Source organism: Aspergillus costaricaensis (genome assembly GCF_003184835.1).
Source record: "Aspergillus costaricaensis CBS 115574 unplaced genomic scaffold BO79scaffold_44, whole genome shotgun sequence".
Classification (NCBI taxonomy): domain Eukaryota; kingdom Fungi; phylum Ascomycota; class Eurotiomycetes; order Eurotiales; family Aspergillaceae; genus Aspergillus; species Aspergillus costaricensis.
This window is the reverse complement of record NW_020291844.1, coordinates 205,779-229,976: the sequence shown is the minus strand read 5'-3', so window position 1 is coordinate 229,976 and position 24,198 is coordinate 205,779. Positions and strand designations below refer to the sequence as shown.

At 49.1% G+C, this 24,198-nt stretch overlaps 5 protein-coding genes across 5 annotated transcripts; 2 read left to right on the top strand and 3 right to left on the bottom strand.

Annotated features, from left to right (window-relative positions):
* Positions 1–976: 976 nt before the first annotated feature.
* On the top strand, positions 977–8,462 carry BO79DRAFT_276165 (type I polyketide synthase; the record flags this gene model as incomplete). The annotated part of the gene is made up of 3 exons (XM_025687728.1): positions 977–1,028; positions 1,078–1,927; positions 1,991–8,462. The coding sequence occupies 3 exons, from the start codon at positions 977–979 to the stop codon at positions 8,460–8,462; spliced, it is 7,374 nt and encodes a 2,457-aa protein (XP_025535003.1).
* Positions 8,463–8,550: 88 nt separating this feature from the next.
* On the bottom strand, positions 8,551–10,041 carry BO79DRAFT_203399 (Zn(II)2Cys6 transcription factor domain-containing protein; the record flags this gene model as incomplete). The annotated part of the gene is made up of 2 exons (XM_025681720.1): positions 9,902–10,041; positions 8,551–9,843 (listed from the first exon to the last, which is right to left on the bottom strand). The coding sequence occupies exons 1-2, from the start codon at positions 9,998–10,000 to the stop codon at positions 8,551–8,553; spliced, it is 1,392 nt and encodes a 463-aa protein (XP_025535002.1). The 5' UTR covers positions 10,001–10,041.
* Positions 10,042–10,321: 280 nt separating this feature from the next.
* Positions 10,322–12,158, bottom strand: BO79DRAFT_276156 (cytochrome P450; the record flags this gene model as incomplete). The annotated part of the gene is made up of 7 exons (XM_025687727.1): positions 10,322–10,803; positions 10,870–11,032; positions 11,071–11,239; positions 11,279–11,471; positions 11,529–11,592; positions 11,644–11,775; positions 11,844–12,158. The coding sequence occupies 7 exons, from the start codon at positions 12,156–12,158 to the stop codon at positions 10,415–10,417; spliced, it is 1,425 nt and encodes a 474-aa protein (XP_025535001.1). The 3' UTR covers positions 10,322–10,414.
* A 1,358-nt stretch (positions 12,159–13,516) lies between these two features.
* BO79DRAFT_290730 (WD domain-containing protein) lies at positions 13,517–18,692 on the top strand (the record flags this gene model as incomplete). Its single annotated transcript, XM_025688920.1, has 6 exons — positions 13,517–13,591; positions 13,647–14,282; positions 14,404–14,838; positions 14,889–15,013; positions 15,069–16,485; positions 16,536–18,692. The coding sequence occupies 6 exons, from the start codon at positions 13,517–13,519 to the stop codon at positions 18,690–18,692; spliced, it is 4,845 nt and encodes a 1,614-aa protein (XP_025535000.1).
* Positions 18,693–19,176: 484 nt separating this feature from the next.
* Positions 19,177–23,379, bottom strand: BO79DRAFT_240703 (arylsulfatase; the record flags this gene model as incomplete). The annotated part of the gene is made up of 9 exons (XM_025685050.1): positions 19,177–19,518; positions 19,579–19,696; positions 19,765–20,046; positions 20,170–20,255; positions 21,411–21,766; positions 21,819–21,942; positions 21,990–22,813; positions 22,863–23,020; positions 23,076–23,379. The coding sequence occupies 9 exons, from the start codon at positions 23,377–23,379 to the stop codon at positions 19,356–19,358; spliced, it is 2,415 nt and encodes an 804-aa protein (XP_025534999.1). The 3' UTR covers positions 19,177–19,355.
* Positions 23,380–24,198: the final 819 nt, after the last annotated feature.

Below are 24,198 nucleotides of genomic sequence, written 5' to 3'. Positions count from 1 at the left end.
ATAAACATCTAGCAATCTGATGCACCAGGCTTATGTAGCTAGGCATCCCTTACAAGCTTGCTCCGAAAGTTCAGGGCCACACGGGGTCTCCCTTGGGGGATATCACATCTTTTTGTCTCTCTCTCTGACTTTTTCTTACTTCATTCTTCTCTTATCGCCCTTGAAGTAGTTTCTTAATCATAGCTTTATCTCATTTGATCATTCCTGGTTTTCTATCTTCTGCAATTCGGACTTGCTGTCGTCTTATCATTGAATTACGTACAAGTTACACGGAGTGATGCAGGCTTCTGAGTCGAGTGATACTGTATCTTATCCCTTGCAGATTTTAACGGAGTATGCTGGTTAGTATCTCCCATATTGGAGCTTGAAATTCCTGCATCTGTGGATGTATCAAACTTTTGGAACTATGTGCACATCGATCAATGCGGAAACGTCTTGATATACCCCCACCAGTAGTATTTGCAAACGAGCCTGCCTGTGTTATCATTGCGCCGTTCTACTAGCACGGAGCCGAACTCGGCTAAAGTTATCCTCGCTACAAGTCAGATTCCCTGTGCAGTCAGTACATGTTGGCCATATGAATGTTGAACACGAAATCCCCGGAGCTTTTCGGTGTGATCAAACAGGGAATCTCGTGTATCACGACATTAGACATACAGGATACAGGTGATGTACAAAAAGTCACGTCATATTTTCATTGAACCGGACTTAGTATGAGACTAATACAGGACCACATCTTTCCCCCTAAAATTGCAGCTTTCTGGGATATGAGAGTTATATAGGGGCCCTGTTGCCGTGGGCGAGGCTGCCTGATAGGTGAATACAGCAAGTCAATTGACAAATATAGCCACATTTGTATTATTTAATTTGAGAAAGAGGAACGACCTCTGTATTTGATGTTTCACCTTTTTGAAAGATATCTGTCCCATTTTTCTGGGTCTTATCCATTACTACCTATACTTCCTGTCAACCCATCATGGAAACTCCAAAATTGAATGAGTGCGAGCCGATTGCCATTGTTGGCATGGGTATTGAATGTCCCTGGATTTTTGAAATATTAAACCTTGCTGACTTCAGAAGGTTGCCGTCTTCCAGGTGGTGTTCATGAAATTCCTGCATTCTGGGAGTTCCTCCGGAACCAGAAGGATGTCCAAGGGGAGTTTGCCGCGCCGCGCTTTCCAGCCCAGGGCTTCTATCATCCCAATTTAGAGCGCCCTGGAACCGCTGTAGGCAGCAGTGGCTTCCTCTTGAAAGAGGATCCGCGGCTCTTTGACCCGTCCTTCTTCGGGATTATTGATGCCGAGGCGGAAACCATGGACGCCTCACAACGCAAGCTACTCGAAGTGACATATGAAGCATTCGAGAATGCGGGGGAGACGTGGGACAGTGTATCCGGGAGTAGAATCGGGGTCTTTGTGGGCGACATCTCTCTCGACAATTATGTGTCCCAGATACGTGATTGGGACTATAGTGGCAAGTACTCGGCCAGTGGTGCCTTTCCTAATATGCTGGCCAACCGCATTCATTACATTTTCAACCTCCAAGGCCCGAGTCTGTTGATCAACAGTGCATGCGCCTCGTCCATATATGCGCTTCACCTAGCTATCACCGCTATACGGAACGGGGATTGCGATTCGGCGATTGTAGCCGGGTCGAATTGGCTTATGGACCCCAACAGCCACATGGCCATGGGAAAACTGGGCGCTCTATCACCATCCTCCAGGTGCCACACTTTCGATGAGTCTGCAGATGGGTATGCACGCGGCGAAGGTTATGCAGCTCTCTACTTAAAGACAGCCTCGCTTGCAATGCAGGATGCGTCTCCAATCCGCGCCCTAGTCAGAGGCAGTGCAGTCAATGCTAATGGGCGTACGAAGGGTATCACTAACCCCAGCGGCCCGGCACAAGAGGCCCTCATCCGAGAAGCGTGAGTTTTATCCACAATATGGACTATGTCTTTTAGAGCCACGGCTAATATCATGATGTACAGCTACAAGAATGCAGGGGGGCTTGATCCCGGCGAGACGACCTTCCTTGAGTGTCACGGAACGGGCACCCGTGTCGGAGACCCAATCGAAGTGGCAGCAGCTGGGAATGTTTTTGGGCCATCTCGGTCCAATAACCCTGAAGATCGCCTGCTTATTGGATCTGTTAAGACTAATGTGGGTCATTTGGAAGGTGCAAGCGCTTTGCCAAGTATCCTCAAGGTGGTCGCTTCGCTCGAGGCTGGGGAGATCCCTGCAACCCTTGGCTTCCAGACCCCCAATCCACGCATCGACTTTGATCAAGCCAAGGCTCGCGTCGTCAGTGAGTTAGAGCCATGGCCAAAAGACCGACTTAAGCGGGCAAGTGTCACTTCGGCAGGCTTTGGAGGCACCAATGGCCATTGCATCATCGACCACGTCCACAATGCCATTCCGGAGTATGTGAAGCCCGGCATCGTTGACAAGCAGACTGAGACGTCAAATGATACCAATGGACATGTAATAACGAGCACCAATGACAACAATAAAAACAATAAAGCAACCTCAGAAGCGCAGTTTCCGCTGCACTGTCCAATAATCGATTCTCCGACAATGGTCAGACGGGCCGATGCTACCACTCGCCAGATGGTGGTTCTTCCCTTCTCCGCGCATAATCAGTCTTCTCTAAAAGCGAACATGGAGGCGCTGCACAATTCCCTTCCTCAGAATTCACTGGCAGATGTGGCCTACACTCTCGCATCCAAACGATCCCGGTTCTCGCAGCGAGCCTTCTCGATTGTTGACAAAGACCAGGTCGTCCGGGGCGGACAGGTCACGGACAATGAACCCAAGGTATTTGTTTCGCCCCGTCAAGTAAATGTCGGTTTTATTTTCACAGGACAAGGTTCCCAATGGCTTGCCATGGGAGCGGAACTGTTCGAGTACGCCGTCTTCAGAGATGTCATCGCATACCTCGATACCGTGCTGGCTATGTTGCCCGAGCCCGCCCCATGGAAGGTTGCAGACATTCTATGTGGCAAATGCGATAAGGATCTCATTCACAAGCCTGGGGTGTCTCAGACAGCATGTACTGCGCTACAAATTGGTCTTGTTGACCTGTTGGCATCATGGTCGGTCCGCCCTGCGGGGGTAGTGGGTCATTCATCAGGCGAAATGGCTGCTGCGTATGCCGCCGGTCGGATCACAGCCGCAGAGGCCATCACCATTGCTTACTACCGTGGATACATTGTCTCATTCAACCAACAACAGGGCGCTATGTTGGCCGTGGGATTTGGGGCAGAGCAGGGTGCCGAGTACATCAAATGCGCTGGGCTCGGGGATAGAGTTAAGGTAGCGGCCATCAACTCTCCGGTCAGCATCACCATGTCCGGTGACGCTGATGCTATCGGAAAACTCAGTGTCCAGCTCACCCAAGAGGCTGTCTTCAACCGGCAACTTCGGACCGGTGGGATTGCCTATCACTCACACCATATGCAGTTACTTGGGCACGATTACGCTCAGGCCATTGATGATGCATTGCACCATCTTGCCAGCGTAGGAATGATTGATACTGCCCACAGATATTCCAACGTCCCCTGGGTCTCTTCGGTGGTGCCACATAAAAACACATCCATGCCTCGGGTTGAAGTGACCGATTTGTATTGGCAGGCAAATCTGGAGTCACCCGTGCGATTTACCGATGCCGCCTCCAGGCTTCTAGATACAGATAACCTGAGCATTGGCGTCATTGTGGAGATTGGTCCTCATCCAGCGCTGAAAGGCCCTTTGGGGCAGATCGCTAAAAGCTTGGGGCGCACGGTTCCTCATGTTGCTTCTGTAGAGAGAAGTCAGGATGCTCGCCGCTCGCTACTTGGACTCGCCGGAACGCTATTTGCCCTCAATGCAGAGGTCGATTTGGTGGCAGTCAACGCCGTTGATGAATCGCTTGGAGCACAACGAGCGCTCGTACATGGTTGCATGGCTATTGACCTGCCGCCCTACCGGTACTCTTATGGACCTATAAAGTACCACGAGAGCCGTTTGAGCAAGGAGTACCGTCACCGACGCTGGCCCCGGCATGATCTGCTTGGAGCCCGGGTGCCAGGGACAACTCGGCTACGTCCGCAATGGCGAAACATACTCCGCTTGAAAAGTCTGCCCTGGCTGAATGACCACTGCATGCCTCCTCACGTTTTGCACCCCGGAGCGGCACACATCGTTATGGCGATGCTGGCAGCAGAACAGGCCTACGCGGAGTTTCCCGATGCGTTGCCCATTGTTAGCTTAACCCTTCGTAACGTCTCAATCAAGAAGACTTTAGTTGTCCCGCAAGACGATAGGGGCATTGAAATCGTGCTTAGCATGGAGCTAGAGGACGGTGCGACCGCCGCATCTCCGAAATGGGCAAGATTTTCTATCGCTTCAGTGGTAAATGACTCCGAGCAGTGGACGGAGCACTGCGCAGGTATGGTCAAGGTTGAGGTCGCTACCTTCAACGCGCCTACCCCCATCGACACGACTACCATGGACGGACGTGCTGTGAATGAACAGGCTTGGCAAACTCGCGTAGCCGATATGGGCCTCCACTTTGGGCCTTCATTCCAAGGATATTCAGATATCTGGGCTGACCCTTTTAGCAACGTGGCAGTGGCCAAGCTATCTTTAAATACCACATCAGACATGTTCTCTGGAGGCGAGTCAAGCTATCCCATCCACCCCACCTCCTTGGATCGGGCTATCCGCCTGGGTCTCATGGCCTGTAATGGCGGACAGGCGGAAACGGCTAGCGTCCAGTTGCCCATTCATTTCGACCAGATGCGGTTCAAGCTCGGCTGCCTCCAAGACCGTGACTGGATTAGAGGGGTATCGCGCGGTGAGCTGCGTGGACTACGTGGAGCTTACGCCCAATTTCAATTATTAAATGACTCTGGGGAAGCTATTATGGATGTGGACAACATGCGGTACACCAATTTCAACGAGCAACAGTCCTCTGCAGAGGATCTTTCTAGAAAGGCATATTCCAGCCCTTATGCGCGTCTTGTCTGGAGACCTGACAGTCGAACATTAAGCCGGAATCAGTGGAGACAACTGCTTTCATCTGTGGACAAATCTACTTCTTTTTCTCAGCTCTCCTACCTCTTCGACCTCCTGGGCCACGCCAACCCAGACCTACGAATCCTGCAGCTCAACGCTGGCAGCGATGACCAAAATACTGGCCACATGGTACTAAAGGCCTTGGTCGGTCACAATGGCATTAAGAGCTACCGCGAATACGTAGCAACAGACGTGTCTACACAGAGACTCGACTTTTTCCGTGAGGCTACATCAGAATTTCGCAACGTCGAATATTCCGTGTTGGATATGAATCAAGATCTTTCAGAGCAGGGCTTCCAGTTAGGGACCTACGACATCATCCTGTGGAGCAACGCGGAAACTGCCTCAGCATTCGAGCAGGCCATAACAAGCACCAAGAAGCTTCTCCATCCTGGGGGACACCTTGTACTAGTGGACCACACTGGAAGTAGTGATCATGCATGGAACCAATGCCTTCAACGTGTGGGGTTCGAGTCAGGGGCCAAGCTGATCTGTCGCGAAGCTGAACCGCACTCCACCATAATACTATCCACCCTGCCCGATCCACTGCCAACTTGCAAGAGCGGTAGTTCTGTGGTCCACCTTATGCACGGCTGCCAAGACACTCCAGCCCTCCTCTATAATCTGGCCCGGGCCATGGAACAGCGCGGTTTGTCCGTCCAGATCAGTCCTCTAGGCCAAGCAGTTGACGTTGTCGGCCCGGATTCCCGCGTGGTGGCTTTCCTGGATGGAGAGAATCTTCTGTTTGCCGCCGACCAAAGTCGACTGGGAGTATTCCAGCATCTAGCTACAAATACGACGAGCATGGTCTGGGTCACCTCTTGCGGCCTAGTGAAGGGCCGAAATCCCGACGGCGCATTCGTCAGCGGGTTGCTTCGCACACTGGGAACTGAAAATCCGAGCGGGCAATTCTTGTCCGTGGACGTTGATACAGAAGGCTTCCAAGTTCCTGAAGGCGAGATGGACGAGCTGGTCCGATGTCTAGTTGAACAGGAGCACCTTCTGCAGCCCACCCTCAATGACAACGGGCCTTCCGAAGTTAATCGTGACATGGTTTGGCAAGATGGCTGCATGTGGACGAGCCGGTTCGTGCCCGACGGGCAGTTGCATGGCTATGCTGAGGTAGCTCCCACCAGGCAGGAGGTTCCACTGGGCAGCCTTGGACCCGTACGGGCGGCGTTCGAGACACCAGGCATTCTAACCTCCCTTTACTTCCGTCCGTATACGGAGCTGTTGCAGCCACTGCCATGGGACTATATCGAAGTCAAGGTGGATGCTGTTGGGCTCAATTGGAAAGACCTAGGGCTATGTTCCGGCCGATTCGATGCGAATAATCTCTCTAACGAATACTGCGGTGTTGTCACCCAGACAGGAGCTGATGTTACTGACATCGCCGTTGGTGACCAAGTCTATGGCCTGGGCAAGGGGCACTTTGGCACCCACACTCGTGTGCCCGCAGGCCTCGCATGCAAGCTGGCCGAGGACGTCGACCCAGTCGAGGCGGCCACTATGCCGCTGGTGTACATGACTGTGTTGTATGCGTTTGAGCATGTCACCCGAGTCAGGTCTAGACAAAAGGTACTAATACAATCGGCTACGGGCGGCCTGGGGCTGGCAGCTATTCAAGTGGCACGGTCCAAGGGGGCCGCCATCTTCGCGACGGCCGGTACTCCAGACAAAGTTCAGTTCCTGACAGATCACATGGGTATTCAAGCATCGCATATCTTCTCCTCCCGCGACTTGACCAGTCTACAGTATGTCAGTCAGCAGCATGGAGGGTTCGATGCCATACTTAGTAACGCGCAGGGCGACATGTTGTACGAGTCCGTAAAAGCCCTCGCCCCGTTGGGACATTTGATCGACGTTGGTCGCATGGATGTCACTAGCTCCCAAAGTATCGGCCTGGAGCTCTTCCAAAAAAGTGCTGGATTCACTTCATTTGATCTCGGTCTCGTTGTAGAGCGCGACCCTGTCCTTGGGGCCGAGCTGATGCAGTCCGTCGACGCGCACTTCCGCGCTGGTCGCATTGGACCCATCAAGCCCTACCAAATTTCAGACATCGGCCACCTCGACCAAACCCTCCTCCAGTTCTCGCAAGGCACCCATATCGGAAAGCGCGTCATCACCTACCAAGACCCATCCACTTTGCTGCGGACTCTCCCCACCTCATCCGCGCCCCCCGCGCGTTTCGATCCCGCCGCTCGCTACATCCTCGTCGGCGGGCTGAGCGACCTGGGCCGCTCCATCGTGCGGTGGATGAGCAGCCGCGGTGCCCGCGACATGGAGGTCTGGTCCCGCCGTGGTGCAAACAACCTAGCCCCCGAAGCAGAGCGTATGATCACCGAGCTGGCAGCCCAAGACATCCGGGTCCAGCCCATTGCCTGCGATGTAGCCAACCGCGACGCCGTCATGCACGCCATGAAAGCCGCCCATGCCGATCCCGAACGGCCTGTTCGCGGTGTCCTGCACTTCGCCGTCTCGTACCAAGACATCCCATTCGACAAGATGACCGAATACAAATTCCACCAAGGCATGGCGGCCAAAGTCTTCGGCGTTCAGCACCTCCACGAGGCCACGATCTCCATTCCCCTCGACTTCTTCGCCATGACCTCCTCCTTGGGCACAATGTACGCCTTCCCAACTCAAGGCACGTACCTCGCTGCCAACAACTACCTTGATTACTTTGGCCGCTACCGCCGCCGTTTGGGTCTCCCCGCCACTACCGTTGCCCTTGGCTTCATCAACGACCTGGGCCCTCTGACCAACGACCCCGTCACAGTCAAACTCTTCGCCCGCGCTAAAGGTCAAAGTATGACTGGAGCCCAGGTTGTACGTATGCTCGAGCCAGCCTTTGTCAACAACCACTCCAACGCCGAATGGCTCGGCCACAATGATGACCCCCTCTCTGCGTCCCACATAGTAACTGGCATTGACCCAGCCGTCCTCGCCAAGATGGCCCGATCTTCGTCCGCCTCCCTCGCCTCTTCCCCCACTCCCAGGTGGCACCAGGATCCCCGTGTCTCTCTGATGCTCCGTGCCGTAGATGACGCCTCCTCCCTCAGTAACACGGAAATCAACGACTCCGACGCGTCACCTACCGCCCAGTACAAACGGCAACTAATGGCGGGGGGTAAAGGCTCTAAAGAAGGTACGGGGACGCAGACCGAGTTTGTGACTGAGGCTATCCGGGCCAACGTAGCGAGTTTGTTATTTGTGGATGTGGGCAGTGTGAACCCCGAGAAGACAGTGGCGGAGCATGGTATCGATAGTTTGATGGCGGCCGAGTTCCGTAATTGGTTTCAGGGAGCGTTCGGGAAGGGTGTGAGTATGCTGGAGTTGATGGATGCGAAGATGACCTTGGGGAGATTGGCGAGGTGGGTGGTTGAGGGGACGCTGGGAGGGTGATATTAACCGTCATCAAGTACTATTCTGATTATTCCGTAGACTGGAAATATATATGAAGTGGTCATTAAGATTTCATCTTGCCAATTCTTTATCTAGTAACAACTTCCGTACATGCCGCTATCCCATCTGTTGATGTTCCAATATGATCCACCGCCCACTGAATATACCCTGTATACTCTGTATCCAAATGCATCCTAATGCCTTCTAGAATATGCCGCGGCCACCCAGAAATAAACCACACATGATCCAGCCGATCAAGCAGATACAAAAAGAACGCAAACATAATCAACGCGACCGGCTCCCTCCGCTGCAAATCACCCACCACGACATCCGGCAATTGATACAGCCATGCAAAGACGAGGGGGAAGAGAGCCATTCCTATTGTTCCCTGCGGGTCGGGACCCATAACGATGTCGAGGCTATCACCTAGTCGAACAAGGGTTTGCAGGTAGATAGGTAGTCGTGGATCCTCGATGGGCATGGATGTCATGAGGAGGGCGCGGTATGTTTCTAGGTGGTGGCGGTAATCTTCTAGCTTTGTCCTTCGTTGTAAGATAGACTCAGAACCATCGCCTCGTGTCTCATTTCGCGGGTTATCAGAGGCAGGAGCAGAATTATTATCTTCTCCATGGATTGCAAACACACTTGTTGGCATATCCCCACTGCATAGCTCAAACACAGATCGGACACCTAGAAACAGAGACAGATGGCCTGGATCCCCGTCACTCCGAAAAGCGAGGTACTCCCCGGGTTGAGGGCCACGGGCGAGACTAGAGATGAAGATGAAAATCGCAGAAACATACATCGCGGGGCTATTATCGCGGTCAAGATGCGGTAAAATGGTTGAAACGTCTCGGACAGCAACGTTGAAGTGGCGTTCGGCTTCGGTGTAGATTTCTGATTCTGTGAATCCCATGCTTTGGCTCCACTGTCGATCGTCCGAACGTCGCACCAGATGGAAGCCAGAGAAGGCGAGGAGAATGTGCATGACGTAGTGGTGGGCGAAAGCGATTTGCGATAGTTGTTGTCGCGCTTTTGGTTGAGCGCCGGTTAGTTCAGGGGATGTGGAGAAGTGGTGGAAGAGGAGCATGTCGAGGGCTGTGTATTGGAAGGGGCGTTTGACTAGGTCGTTGTTTGATGGGGTTGGGTCAGATTCTGATGTGTGGGAAGTGCCATCGCCTCGTTTTGGGGGTCGGAAGTTCGTGGGTGTGGATGAATAGAAGGTATAACTGTCTGCGCTGGGGCCCTGTGATGGCGGTGATACTGAGCCCGATTGTTGAGATGGTGGAGTGGAGTCGGGGTCGGTCTGGGGTTGAGAGCTGTAGTCGCACTCTATTGAATGGCGGAGACAGTTGGTGCAGTGTGGTTTGATCTCATCGCACTGGAAGTCGGTTAACATCCTTCATTCATCCGGAGTGGAGAAGAAATGGGGAACTGACTTTGACTCTACGCCTCTTACAATTTTTACAGCCTAGACGGGATTTTCGATGGCCTTTGCGCGATAGCTTCTGCGTGTATGGGGTGAGTGAGGCGCCCATTGTCACAGTTTATGTGGATGGGTCAGAGATGGGTCATCGGCATGCCAGGAAGGCAAGATAGTTGGGGAGGAATGCGACATGGACACCAGCGGCATGCTTAAAATTTAAACGGGGCGAATTAGTAATTCGGTTGGTTCCAGAAGGGCTTCAGGGGGATTGCCCCACTCAACTACCCTTCAGCCCTGTGCGGTGAATTTCCGGTTCTACTTCGGCGGGTTCCCGCCGAATGTCTGGTCCAGCAATTGTAGGTTTTGTTTTCTCTTGCAACATATATATCTCCCTTCCATGTCTGGTATCTGCACAGCCATTGTTTTCTCCATTCATGACTGTACATCGGGTAGAAATAGTTGGCCCCTGTGCCATTGATACCGGCTGCGTCTTTCATATTTCCATCTCCTCGCGGCGCCTTCTAACCTACATTTTCAGAGTCGGGTCAAGTGCCATGCCAAACCCACCAGAGAAAATTCTTGGTACCGTCCCTTCCAACAGCCTCCAATCATACCGCAGGAGGAGATAAATTAATACAATCTTCACTTCATTGGCAGCAAAGAAGCGTCCAGGACATGCATGTTTACCATGTCCAAAAGCCAAGTTCTCCGGGGCGGTTATAACAAGTTGTGCCTGGGTCTGTCGCTCAGGATCATCGCGCATCCTATAGAACCGGTATCCGTCCCACGAGGCCGCATTTTCGTAGGTGTCATCATCCCACAACTTGTGTGCCGATACCGCAAGCATGCCATTCTTCGGGATGACAGTCCCATCGGAGAGTTTCACTTCCTCAAGCGCCATCCGGCGCATTGAGACTATTCATACATAATTAGTCAAAGATCTGGCTGGTACGAGAATGGATAGAATAATGCTCTGCTCACCATTGGTGACTGGTTTCAGTCTTTGGCTCTCCCGGATAACGCTATCCAGTAATTTCATGTTGTACAGAGCGGCCTTTTTCCAGCCATGTTGTTGGAGAGTATCGGCGATTTCCTTGCGTAAAGGTTTCATAATCTCTGGGTTTTGTGCAAGATGGGTCATTGTCTGACATGTCAGGTCCGAAGTGGTGTGAATGGCCCGACAGAAAGGATCAGCTGCGCGCCGACAGGATCATAAGGCCGACCCTTCGCGGCCTTTTCGAACCATTCGATGGCATCGTCAAAGATTGGTGGTTGTTTACCCTCTGCATGAAGGCCTTCCATTAACTGACGCCTCTCCTCCAGTATTGGCCGCATGACTTTCCGAGCTTTACTCACCTGAGTCCTGAGCTTGCGACATCAGGGCAAGAACCAGTGTAAGATGGGGTGAAAAGCTGCAGGCCACATGCGGAGCTCTGTCATCGCTAGGAACCCATCTATAGTATAGCTTTGAGTGGTTCGCAGCCATTCTTCATTCCGGCACATCTTTTCCCCAAGTAAAACACGAGAGGAGATGCGGGAAATGAGAGCCACTATTACACCACTCAAGTGCATTGTATGCCATTCTAATGAAAACACTCATCAGCTTTCCCACTGCCAGGTCAAAGATTGCGATCGTCTACCTTGGTTATCGGTTAACAGCTCACGGACGGCCACGGAAGTTTCCTCGGCAAGGGGCTCGGCAATCTTGTGTGTAAAGGATCCGAATTAGAAATCAGTAAAGAAAGATGTACACACATCACTATTGATGAGATTCAGGAACTCACTCAAGTATCTCGTCAGGTCATTTGCAATAACGGCCTGGACAATCCCCGAATCTTGACCACTTTCACGGAAACCGTCAAATCCGGGGAGATTTCCATGGAATGCCTGAGGTCTTCTTAATCTTCCACACAAACAAGGCGTCAAACAGCGTATATCGAGAAGCCAAAGCATACCTTCATCGCCCATCGGCAGAAGCTCAGATGTTCGTTATTCCGAATCTCGTTCGCCATACTCGGGGGGAGCATTGTCATTTTCCCAACATCGGTATGCAAAGGTACGGGGGTGTTGGGATGGGTTGTAAACCAATCCAGTAATAGCCTCTGAGCATTGAAGAAAAAATCCTGCTTCACTCTGGTAGACGTAAGCTCGAAGGGTCTCTTTGGATTGAGGGCCGTGTCCTTATATGTGAATCTCCGAAGTAAGAGAAGAGAGAGGCTTAAAGCCAGCGTTACAAGGACGGGTACTAGCATCGAGGTGTGACCCAGCATGTTCTCTATGCTTGCACGCAGGAGCGCAAGAAGAGTGTCTGTTGAGATCATAACTTAGTAGTGCCAATAAAGACGACGATAGAGGATAGTAGCATTTTTCCAGTGGCAACGAGGGATGAGGATAGACCCCCGTCGATACTTATCTCCGGGGGTGTGTAGCAAAAGCGTAAGCGATAGCACTAGTGCTGCAAGATCAATCTACTAGTCATTACTAGATAGTCCAAATCCGATATAGGCTTCATGCATGAATAGTGGCCACGCATATTAATCCCGAGGATACGAGGAATGATTCAGCGCTGCTAACACTTATGCAGCCGGCTGACTCCCACTAGAAGCTATTAGCTCACTGATTGCTAGATTATGAAATTGCTTGTGAACCCCATGAACCCCTCAGAGTCCCCATTTCAGATTCGAAATCGATCGCGCAGAATCATAGCGATTGCTGCGCGGACTTGGCCGGGTCCCGTGTCAAGATCAAGGTCAAAATCAAAAGATCGATGATTTGCCGAGGCAAGCATGAACCATACTGCCACCACATATAGAATAATACTTATGAGGACAATGGATCGTGAGATTCGAAGTTCAAGAGTTGGGATGCAGGGATCTGCGGTACTAGTAAGTCAGGCCAGTTGTAGTCTTGAGTCTTATATACTAGGACGTTTGCACCAGTAGAAGCAATCTGGGAGTTTCCGAGTATTTCTCCGAGCAATATTACCGTGAGATTCATTAAAGCATCGGGGACGCTGTTTGGCAAACGGCCTTGTCTAATAAGGTATTGCTAGTTCATGGGGTTGGATCTCAGAATCAGTGCGGATATCAGGGCATCTGCCAATGACAGACCGAGAAATAGCGGTAAGACCCCCACTCTCGGGATGAAGATGGGTTAATTCATATGGAAATGTGGTTCTCAAAGTTAAAGCAGTGGATGTGCTACAGTGGCGCTGTGGAGTTTGCTTCTGTGATACTATCGCGAAAGCTTATCCAGGCTCATCTAATTTTACATTCAGAGCTCATCTAGGTACACTTTTTGATAGACAAGATCTGATGATGGTTAGATGTACAGGCGCAATTTATTCGAAAAAAAGTAATAAACACAGAAAGGGGCAAAAGGACTCAAGGTGACAGCAGAAGAAAAAGTGAAAAAGGGTATATCCTTGAAATTTCCCACATAACATCATTATTGTTATCGAAGAGTGGTTATCTGTCAATAATCGCATTGATCACGGTGTCGAGCAGGGGGCTACGTGTAATTGCTTTTTCCAGGCGCCTAATTTTCACCCAACGCTTCCTAACCCCGCTCTGAATCCCAAATGCACCCATCGTCAACCCACCTTGTCTCCCCAACCGAGGCAAGCAAGATGACCTGTAAGGAGACCTTGAAAGGCATTTTCAAGCCTAGCACCTGGAAGAAGCGGAACAAAGCTGACAAGGAGGTAAGGCATAGACTTTTGACCAGCCAGAACCAGGAGTGGCTAACTGTACCCAAAGGTCGAACCTTCGTCTTCGCCTGCTTCGTCTGCACCGAGACAAGAACCACAATACGACCCTCAACCCGCCAATACAGTTCAGACCCCCCAAGTTGAATCTAATTGCCATTGCCTCCCGCAATCCGGAAGCAAGGATGTCGACCACGAGACTAGCCACGATGAAAGGAATGAAATGGCGGAGACGGAAGAGATGACGGATAAGAAAGAGGATCGTACTGAGCTTGCTAGCACGGTCGAGCAGGAGGAGCTGAATCACCGATTGCATGATAAGACACTATGTAACGGGCTTTGGGAAGCAGCTTACCGGAAGGCCGAGCAGGAAGTGAACAAAAGCGTTATGGCCCAATTTGTCAAGCTTCTGGTAGAAGCGGAGACTAGTCAAGACGAGCAAGGAACAAGCAATGGCGATGCCGATGAAAGGGGCAATGAGGGCAATCTTGAAAAGCTGCAGGATATTGTCAAGGACAAACTGGATGTGATACAGAATGCAAGACTGGTCGTCAGGGGCCGAGTCATTAGGAACGATGTGTCTGAGATATTCGGAACGATCAAGATGTTCAAGGACATCATCACAGCAACTGTTAGTGCAGAGCCTCATGCAGCTCTGGCATGGGGTTGCGTGGCAGGATTTTTCCCCGTAAGTCACCCAATTAATACCCGTTGCAGCATCGCCATAGGCGAGAATTTTCACAGATACGGATTATGCTTGCCCTTGGGGCCTTGATGCTAGATACTCGGTTGCTAACCTTTGACCATAGTTGCTAGATAATGCACTAACACAGTTTGATACCGCCAAGACTGGATTGAAAAAGATTTCTGACATCTTGGTTCGTTGTCGACTCATAGAAGCAACCCCTTTAATCTCTAGGGACCTGTCATCTGAACATCAGCAGCTCCTTTCTCGGGTGAAAGACAAGATGATCGATCTTTATTCACAGTTCCTGAAGTATCAGATTTCGCTGGTGGCTCAGTACTCTCGCCATTCCATCAAGCGTCTTCTAAGGGACGCCGTTCTGAAAGACAATTGGACGGCCATGCTTACGAATATGAAGAATACGGAAGATAGTATCACTTCTGATTTGGAAACGCTTAATAGGAAGATGATCACAAGCATTAATGATCAGATGTCTAGCCTTCGGCAGACTGTGAAGTTGATTTTGGATGAGAGTATAATGGCTAACGAGCAGATCAAGGTAGGTTGAACTGTCGTACCAGCGGACCTTTAGTTAACCATTGCAATCAGCTCCTCGCACAGGACGCCTTGATCAGGGGACTGCCCGAAGCCGAATATGCTGCATTTGATACTTATAGGAAGGACATGCCCCCTCCACCATACTGCCATGAAGATACCCGGAAAACAGATTCTCCGTGAAATCCAAAGATGGGGAAACGGAGGCGATAACAACTGCATCTTTTGGCTCAGAGGCATGACAGGCACTGGCAAGTCTACCATTGCTCGGACTGTGGCCAAAATGTTCAATGATCAGCTTCTTCTTGGTGCCTCATTTTTCTTCTCGAGAAGCAATGCCGATCGAGCAGATCCCGGTAGACTTTTTCCCACTCTAGCCCGACAATTAGCAGATGTGCTCCCCGGCTTTGCGGCCCACCTGAAAGACTCCGTCCAGCACAAGCATGATGTGGCTCAGCAATCTCTAGCTCAGCAATGGAGTGGTCTCCTTCTTGAGCCCCTTTCTGCGCTGAGCGACAAATTCTCGCAATCGATGGTTCTAGTCCTTGTGATTGACGCATTGGATGAATGCCAGAACGGACGCATATATGCTCAGAGCATAGTAGAGCTTCTGGCGACTGCGAGAACGCTAGAAAAGGTCCAGCTACGGATCTTTGTGACCAGCCGGCCCGAGGAGTATTTGTCCGATGGATTCACACAGATTCCTTCAACGACTTATTGTGATGTAATGATTGATGATACTGGAGACGTGACCACAGAACGAGACATCCGTATCTTCCTCGAGGATAAACTGTCCGATATTGCTACAAGGGAGCAGCCTAATGACGGGTCCAAGAAAGCGTGGCCTGGCAAAGAACGAGCAGAAAAGCTTATTGAACGATGTGGACGATTGTTCATCGCCGCAGCGACTGCCTGTCGATTGCTTGAGGCTACTGGGTTCCTCGACGCTACTTTGGATTTGTTGCTCAATACAAATAAGCAGCATGTTTCTCTTACCAAGGATATTGATGAAATGTACAAATTCGTCTTGAAGCAGGCAATCACGGAGCGCGGTTCAGATAGTATATATCTGATTCCTCTGTTCCAGCTAGTAGTTGGGTCAGTTATTACCATGCCAGAAGCGCTCTCACTGCGTAATCTTGCCACGCTTCTCCAAGAGTCCTGCAAAGACATAAAGATAATGCTGAAAAATCTGAGTTCAGTCCTGGTTGTTCCCGAAGATGACAACTCACGGATTTCACTCTTCCATCTTTCCTTTCGTGATTTTCTTGTTGATCCGAAACGATGCGATGATGAGAGGCTCATCATTGACGAGAAGGAAGCGAATAAGAAACTTTTCCATCGATGTATGGACATTCTCCATGAGAAGGATAAACTGCGCAGGAATATTTGCGATATTCGACATCCAGGAACTGCAGTAGTTGAAATATCACAGGAAATCATCAACAAGCATCTTCCCCAGGAGGTCCAGTATGCCTGTTGGTATTGGGGTACCCATATCACCTGTGCGGGGTCTATTCAGAAAGCGGAAGCCACACGACTGTTGATATTCTTGAAAGAGCACTTCACCCACTGGCTCGAAGCTCTAAGTCTGACGAGGAGGATGTCGCATGCCAGTCCCACGATGACTGAACTGAAGACTCGTGTTCCCGTGAGTACTATCCCGACATCTCCCTGTAGATATATTGACATGGGAAGCAGCCTGGGGACTATCCAGAGCTTTTCGAATATGTTGATGATGGGAGACAGTTCGTCAACCATCATGGCATTGACATTTCCGAGGCTCCCCTTCAAATATATTACTCTGCCCTTATTTTTTCCCCGTCATCAAGTGTGCTGGGAAGGCAATATCAGAAAGAATCTCCCCGGTGGATAAAACTCACCTCTACTAATCACGACTCTTGGGGCCAAGCTGAGCGTATACTCCCGTGCGATGGGCCACAATGTGCAAACTTCTCTCCTGATTCAACAAAGGTCGCAGTTGGTACTTTATTTAGTGAAGTAATGGTCTGGAATCTAATTACTGGCGAACTGGAGCAACTATTCCAAGACCATGATCTAATTTCTCCGCAGAAAAACGGTTTGGGGGTGTCATTTTATCCCAATGGCAGGGATCTATTGGCACTCTATGACAATCACACTGTCAATACTTTCGATATTGTTACAGGACACCTGGTGCGACGAGAAACTATACCGCTCGGTGTCAAAGACATTGCGGCTATCAGACCCTTACCTGACTTAAGAAGAATTGCCTTCCTTCCAAAGCATTGCCGAGCAGTGTGCCTCTGGGACTTTGAGATTGGCGAGACTAAAATCATAGATGGCCAATTCAAGAAATTTAAAAATTGGATCTTGTCACCCAACGGAGAGCTCATTGCATCATGCTCAGATGGTCGAATCAAGTTGAGTAAGATCATTCCCCGTGGCAGTGAGGTTTGTGATACTGAAGAAATATTCGCCTGGGAGGTGAAAAATGATTACTTTTTCCATGCTGTCTTTTCTTCGAATCTCAAAAAGGTTGCCTTTAGGATCTGTAATCGCAAGGTACTGGTATGCGATTCAGAAAGGGGACCTGAGGAGGTAATAGAGATTGAATCTGGCTGGGTCGGACAACTCTCGTTTGGCTATGTGGAAGAAATAGCCTTTTCTCCCGATTGCACCCAACTGGCAGTGAGCACAAGGGCAGGAACTATAGAGATATGGGACCTGACTACCCGCCACGTTATCCATCGGCTACAAGGTAATTCGGATGAAGTCAAGAGTTTTACCTTCTCTCCTGATGGTCGCAAGCTAGTCTCGTTAGCGGAAGGCCAGCAAGCAGTGCAAATATGGGATCTTCATGGCTTGAGCAAAGTGGGCCAACCACCAGGGTCACCAATTGACGTGTACAAAAGGATACTCACTTGTATCGCTTCCCCAAGTGGACAGAAAGCTCTATTCACTAGATATGGAATGGGCCCTGAAGTATGGGACCTTGCCCGTGGTGAAGGCCAACACACACTGGCAGAAGAAATTCACCTGTTCGCGAAATTTTCGCCAGACAACGAATACCTGGCTTTATATGCTTATGACTGCTTTAAGCTGCTCAGCACCACAACATGGGAACCCAGCCTTGATCTTTTGACCTTCCATAGTGGGGCTACTACCTTTTCGCCAGATAGCAGGAGAGTTATCCTCCATGGTAATGATGGGATTTTGCGAGTATACAATAATGCTACAGGTGGGGAAGAACATGCTAGCCCAAAACGTCTGCCGATGAGTAATATACTTGTTTTCTCACCAAATGGTGACATGGTGGCATCATCATCAAACGGAATTTTGACACTTTGGAGCTTTGGCAAGGAGCCAATACAATATGATATTGACATTGGGTGCGGTCACATTACAGCCCTCGCCTTTTCTCATAGCGGGAAGCAGATCGCAATAGGTTGTGAGACGGGGTCTGTGAAGATCTCAGATCTAAGAACCGGAGAAGCTCTTGCGAAGCATTTTGGCTTTTCGATACCCGTTCAATCTCTGACATTTGCGCCAGACGATACTCGACTGGCAGCATGGAGTGCTGGCATCATAACCATATGGGATATGGCAAGGCTAGACCCAGTCAAAAGATTAGTAGTCCACCGTTATATCTCAAAACGACAGCCGCTCTTGCTAAATTGGGAAGACCTGGCAATGTACACTTTTGAAGACGATCTGAAATGGGTGACTTACAACGGGAAGAAAATCGTGGCCATCCCAGCTGACTTTCGCCCAGAATTTGTCGATCTCCCGTCCGCCAGTTCTCTGGTCTTAGTAGGCGAAAAGTCACTTATTGGCACCTTGCAGTTTTTCCCGAAGTCAGACTATGATGACATATAGATTTCCATTTGTGAATAACAAATTCTTTTCAACGTACAAAGCCACCGTTCCCAGTAGTAGAAGTTGATAGAAGCCTGTGATATAGTATGAGCATTTCAACCATAAACAAAGGGGACGCTAGTTTTTCAATTACCACCCTAGATTATAATTCTAAAGGCCAAAAACCACACTTCATCACCGCTTGCAAGGAGCATGTAGCATCTTATCAGTGTCTATTCTCCGAGCTCCTCCCAAGGGCTGCAGTCCGTATACGGCTCATAGCGTCTATTTAATTCAAATATCATGTTGCTTGTAGGGTTCATACTTCTATTTTAAAGCCTGAGGGCTTTGGAGTTCCGGGCCACTGGTAGACCCAACTCTATAGTAGATCACTGCATGCGCAGAACAATGATACCCCGCCTTGAGCTCAGAGGCCATATACTCGAACCTAGGATAAGAATATATCTAATACAGAGTATTTGCCTTTCCGGACATATCACTCGTTCACTTGTGACATTCTACCAACACTTTCTTGAGTGGCTAGCACAACACATCCTGACGGTTCTATAAGTATTTAAAAGTATCATCCATCTCTCTACCACTTCACCCGCACCATCCGCCCAAGCCTCTGTTCAGTTACTTGCACTCTTCCCTGTCTCCTCAACACCATTCAATTGCACAATTCTACTTTCGCTTCATGTCTCCCTCAGCCGGCCCGAGCAACCTCGCAACAGTCGGCAATGGCCACGCAAGCTGTGCAACTGAGTCCCGTTGCAAATTCCCGGAAGTAATCAAATCAATAATCGCCACGGCAATATACCCACCAATCGCAGTAAAGACATGCCACCTTGTATGACCATTAGCAAGATTCAAGCTTATTCCAGACAATGGAGAAAGATCTACATACCAGCCGTGCAACTCAAGCAAAAACGCCACGGGCAGTCCGACCGCGTGTCTGGCTCCAATTAGAGACTGACACACCCACTCGTCAACCAGCCAGACGAGGTATCCGAAGATGAAGCTCGCTATAGAAGTGTCAGTGTTTGCTATATCCTCTGTTGAAAAGCCATTGATGAAATGATGAATAACATACCGCACCCAAACAGCGCCACGTTCTGAATCCTCTTGCGATCCTCGACATCCGGGATCTCCCGAGGAATGATCTTGAGCGTGCGAGTCGCGATCAAATACACAGCGGTCCCGAATGTCACTGCGTGGAGCAGGAACTCGTCCATGACCATGTGGACGACCATAACGATCGTGAACAGTACGGAGAGAATGATTCCTACACTTTTCGTGTACTGAGGGGTAGCCTGGAAAGACAGAATGCGGTAGAGGAGCGGAGTGGTGAGGAGATGCATGGAAAGCTCATCCGCTGTTCAAAACGGTCAGTTCATTACTTTGGTGGACCAAGTAGGCTGAATAAAGGGAAGGTGACAGTACACATCTGAGTGTGATATTTTAAGGTCATGTGATAGCCAGCAGAGCAGACACCGACGCCAATCAATCCGCAGTATAGGATTGAGCGCGATCCTGTTTGGTGTCTGCTGTGGAGCTGCCGGAGACCGTAGATCCCATATAGAACTAAACAGACGCGTCAGTAATTGCACTACCATCAAACACAAGTAAACATACTGTAAACAAAGCTGCTGAGCGTATTAATAAACTCCGCAACATATCGCGTAACTACATAGTCCTAAAGGACAAATCAGCGATTACGATCGAAGATCAAGAAAAGACCAGATTGCGGTTGCTTTAGACGGACCTCTTCACAAAAGCTATAGGCATTGGTTAGTCTACACTTTGCACGTCAATTGACAGGAGATTCAAAGTCATACTTCAAATAAGAGGTTGGCACGCCCCAGAAAGGCGAAATCGCAGAATCCATTGTCGCGAGCGTTTCTGACAACTGGAATATGGGGAGTTGGGGAAAAGAGAGAATGGGGAGATTCGCAGACGGGCTGGAATAATAATAAATCGGCTCCTTCGGGGGCTCCACCGCGACGGTGATCCACTCCTGTCTGCCGTGCTTAGCAGGCCTGGTTCCTGCACGGTTTTCCGGGGTTGAAGACAACGACAATCTCGGAGATGAGCTGATGTACGCGATATATACTCCCTATCTTTGCACAAGGTGCACTGGCATGGATTTCTAAAAGAATACAGCCCTCACAGGCACTTGGAATACACGTTGGACTGCCTGATGGCTTACCCGACCGTTCCGGACGGGGCTAACTCGGCTTCTATCCCCAGTCTTGGCATTGCGATGAACAAGGCATGAATCTCCTGGAATATTTCAAGGTTCCTCATATGATGTATTGCAGTATATGCTAAGCCAGTTTGGTCTCAAAAATGACATCTGCTTTCTTCAGAGTTCAATGCTATGCAGGTGTACCCCCTAGCTGAATCGACTTGTCATGTGGGCATATCAATTGCTGCCTGAGGCCTTGGCGGTCTCCGAAAACGACGCGTCAACACCTCATTCTTGGGAATGGTTCAAACAAAATTCGAGATAGCCCGATGGCTACCCACAATATAAAAGGCTCCTATGCGTCTAAGAACGCGTCCCGTGAAGAAATATCCTGATCTCCCCGCAGTTCGCATATAATAAGTGGCCACACAGCTCAGATCAAGTATATGATTGACGTTACACAACACAACCCATGCAGGCAAATGTCGTCAGATGTGTAACAATGATCACCCCCGGGGCTTCTTCTTCTGCATACTTAATCCCACTCATACCATGGCAATCCATCCCGAAGAACCCCATACTCAGTCCCTTGACCAAACTGTGGGCCCTCCGCATCCAGAAAATACCCGCGCGCACACTCGTCAAACTGGACCCGCGTTGTCTGTTCCATCTCGTAGTAATAATCGTAGCGCACATCCAGTGCATCTTTTAACGTCGTGACCTCCCCGCGCGGATGCAAGGCATCCCATGGCTTGACACATACCTGGCCCTTGCAGGATTTGAGCACCAGTAAAAGGGAATCAAGTCGCTGAACGACTTTGCAAAGATCAACGTTCAGGATGATGTGAGCGGTCGCATTCGGAAGCCCATTCGTAGAAAGGAGGTTGTGGAGTTGATGAGGATCATTCTGTCTCTTTGGTTGGATTCCAAAAGGTATTAAATCAGGCGGGATCACTTACAGTCATATCGTAGAGTTCATGCTCGTTGTTACACCAAACAGAGTAGTAGAGGTTATACTCACTACCTTTGATGCGGAGAGCTTTGTATGTGTTGTTGTATGCCGATAGGTCAACTTTTAGTGTCCTGATTAGCACATGCACAGTCAAAGAGGGAGAGTATGAGTAGGGTACGCACAGTCATATATACCCTCTCCCGCTGCATATCCCCAATATTCGACTGTGACATGCTCTTGTCTCTCGTCATGGGCCTTCTCGATCTGGTTCTCTGTTAAAGGAATGGGGTCGCCATCGAAATCGTCTTGGAGAGGGATGCCTAACAAATCGAGGAAGGTGGGAGCAAGGTCCGTATGTGTTGTAACAATATCCGTAGATACATTCTGGGCAACATTGGGACCACGGACAATCAAGGGAACATTAATGTCTTCCTCATATCCACACGACTTGCCCGGCTGGAGTCGGTGTTGACCAATATGGTAGCCATTATCGCTACTATAGACTACATATGTGTTATCGAGAATATCATATCCCTTCAAGCGTGTAAATAAGCCATCAACTAATTCATCAACGGCCTGGAGGGCGCGTAGACGCTGGCGGTAAAAATGATCGTTGTATTCAACATTGGTATCGTTTTGTCGCTTGAGGGCCTTTATCCAGTTGGCGCCAGAGGGAGTTTCCGGGTTGAAGGAGGGGGTACGGGGGACTTTGTCGTCAGAGAATAGGTGCTCGTGTCGCTTCGCGGGAATAGGCGCGCTGAAGCTGAATTTAGGGTTGGCATCTAAGCCGGTACCATTCATGAAAACATTGCAGTGCGGTGCAATGGGGGCGACTGTGAGAAAGAAGGGCTTTTGAGCCGCGACTGCTTCGTCGAGGAGGCGATATGCTTTTTGTGCGAGGACGTCGGTGCTGTATTCGCCTTCGTAGCTTTGGGGTGGTTCTCGGTCTCGCTGGAAGGTACTGTTGAGGTAGTCGTATGTAAATGGATCGAGAAGGAAGTCCTGCAATGGATTAGATACCGACCAAGGTAAGCAATTGACACTGGCTTACATTCCCCGTGAACCCAGCTGGGAAGGGGGCATTGTAGTTGTCGACCGTGTGGACGTTGAACAGTTTACCAGTGTAGTAGGTGTTGTACCCCGCTTCCTGTAGCCAGACAGGGAGATAATTGTCATTAAACCCTTGAGAAATAAATTTTGGATAACCACCTGTGATAGGGATAAGCATATTTCCATATCACAGTAGCATGCGTAGTACACCCACCATGCGGAGGATTGACATCTGTGACGTTCGTATTGTGGGCCAGTTTCCCCGTCCAAAGGGTCACCCGCGAAGGGCAACAGACGCTGGTTGTACAGTAATGGCTGCGATAGTGTGTTCCTTTGTCTAGGAGATGCTTTTTAACATATGGCATGTATTCCAAGGAGCCGAGATGCGCGTCTTGATCATCGGTTAATATGAAGACGACGTTGGGCTTGGCGGTCGCATATAGCGGCTGCTGCTGCTGCTGCGCTAGCGACTGTGTAGTAAACCCAGACAGGGCTAACAAGCACACCAGGCTCCGCATATTGCTGGTATATTATAGATGTGTGGCTTTTGATGTCAAAACATATGAACGGTATGTGCAGTGAGGTTCAAGTTGATTGCTTAATAACCCCGCGCATAACGCAATCCGGGTCAAAGCGGACCAAACACGAACCACCCTGCACGATGCTCCGGCAATCTGCATACGATGTAGAGATGCTTCATGTTTGAAAACTAATCCTTCAAAAAACACTGTCATTTCCCCCGATTATATGCTGAAGTATGATCATGGTGCTTCATACTGGCATAAAAATGATGAATTTAGTAGTAGATCAGACGGTACTTCCATACATAGTAGGCCACTGGTGGAAGTTGCTGGAAATTATAGCCAGTTACATAACAGTTCCTAATAATTATTAACTAAGATAAATCATAAGTATTCTGTTATACTGTATATAATAGTTATATTAATATTTATATACTACTTTGAAACTATATTCAAGAAAATAATAAGAGATCAACTATTTAAAACTTATTTTATAGTTATTTATTACTGTTAAAAATCTATTATTTTTCTATTTTTGTTATTTATAAAGAATTATATTATTATTTTTCTTTTATACTGACTGAGTTTTTTACAGGTTATTTATTATTATTTTATTATTAATTTACTATTATTTTACTTTTTTCTTATATATATTATATCTTTTTTTTTTTTTACTTTTTTACTTTTTTTTTTTTTTTATTTTTTTTTTTTTTTTTTTTTTTTTTTTTTTTTTTTTTTTTTTTTTTTTTTTTTTTTTTTTTTTTTTTTTTTTTTTTTTTTTTTTTTTATATTAAAATAAAATAATTAAAGCAGTGA